This window comes from Gavialis gangeticus, unplaced genomic scaffold (assembly GCF_001723915.1).
Source record: "Gavialis gangeticus isolate Ggan-Ray unplaced genomic scaffold, GavGan_comp1, whole genome shotgun sequence".
Taxonomy (NCBI): Eukaryota; Metazoa; Chordata; order Crocodylia; family Gavialidae; genus Gavialis; species Gavialis gangeticus.
This window is the reverse complement of record NW_017729031.1, coordinates 42,675,457-42,676,531: the sequence shown is the minus strand read 5'-3', so window position 1 is coordinate 42,676,531 and position 1,075 is coordinate 42,675,457. Positions and strand designations below refer to the sequence as shown.

General features: G+C 67.8%; 2 protein-coding genes across 2 annotated transcripts in view; both read left to right on the top strand.

The window, feature by feature from the left end:
* Positions 1-1,075, top strand: part of ABCB6 (ATP binding cassette subfamily B member 6 (Langereis blood group)) — a 24,662-nt gene that overhangs the window by 21,975 nt on the left and 1,612 nt on the right. The window lies entirely within an intron of this gene.
* LOC109301481 (ATP-binding cassette sub-family B member 6, mitochondrial-like) lies at positions 28-609 on the top strand. The gene is made up of 2 exons (XM_019522668.1): positions 28-210; positions 290-609. Exons 1-2 carry the CDS (start codon positions 56-58, stop codon positions 411-413), a joined length of 279 nt encoding a protein of 92 aa, XP_019378213.1. The 5' UTR covers positions 28-55; the 3' UTR covers positions 414-609.

The window sequence follows — 1,075 nt, the reverse complement described above, 5'->3', positions numbered from 1 at the left end:
CGGGGCTGGGTGGGTGGGTGGGCCGTGTCTAAGGAGAGACTGCTGCAGTCTTACCATGCAGTGTCGCAGGCGCAGTGGGGTGCTTGGGGAGCAGGGCCGGGTGCTGGGACCCTTAGTCCAAGCTCTGTCCTGGTCCCTCAGACTCTCCACCGTGATGGGTGCGGATCAGATCCTGGTGCTCAAGGATGGGCGCGTTGTGGAGCGAGGCAGGTGAGGCCCCTGCACCCACGTTGCTGCTCCCCGCTGCCCCCCAGCTCTGCCGGGAGCCTCATGCCCCGCGTCTCCACAGGCATGAAGACCTGGTGCGCCGTGGTGGTGTGTATGCTGGGATGTGGCTGCAGCAGCAGGCTGGGGCTGACACTGATGCCGAGAGCAAGGACCGCGGCACCGAGAAGGACCCAGCGCCTCCCTGAGTGCCCAGCGCCTGCCGGGGCTGCTTGTACATCGCACAGGGGCCGGCGCATCCCCGCAGCCGCCTGGGAAGTGTCATGGGCTGGGCTATGGGGAGGGGGTGTGGTGCCGCTCAGGGCTCCTGCCAGCCTGGGGTGGGGGGCAGTGGCTGGCAGTGCCCCGGCCCAGGCACGGGGGTGTTGCAGTCTGTACCTGCTGCGTCCAATTGAACCTGTTGTCTCCGACAGTTTGCTGTGAGTGGCCTCTGCTTGGGCGTGTGGGCAGGGACTCCCCTCGTCCCCATCCCATGCCCTGGGTGGGGAGAGCAGAGGAAGCTCCCAGCTGCCCCTGCAAGGGGCTGGATGGGGGTGGAGGGGAGAGACCTAGTGTCCTTGCCCCATCTCTGAGGCAGGAAGGCACTAGGTCTGCCCCTGCTTTGTGCTCCCCAGCCGGGTGGGCAGCTTTCCCAGGCAGGGCTTGGAGGGGAAACATGGCAGGAGCTGCCCCGGCTGCTGGGGAGGGGTCCCAGCCCAGCCCTGGGGCTGGGGCCCCCCCAGCAGCCACCACAGCTGGCACTGGGCAGTGGAGCTCCCTCTGGGCCAGCCCCTGGGAGGAAGCGTGGGGGACTCAGAGCACTGCCTGCCTCCAAGTTGAGGTGTGGGACTGGTAAGCAGGGCCCAGCTGT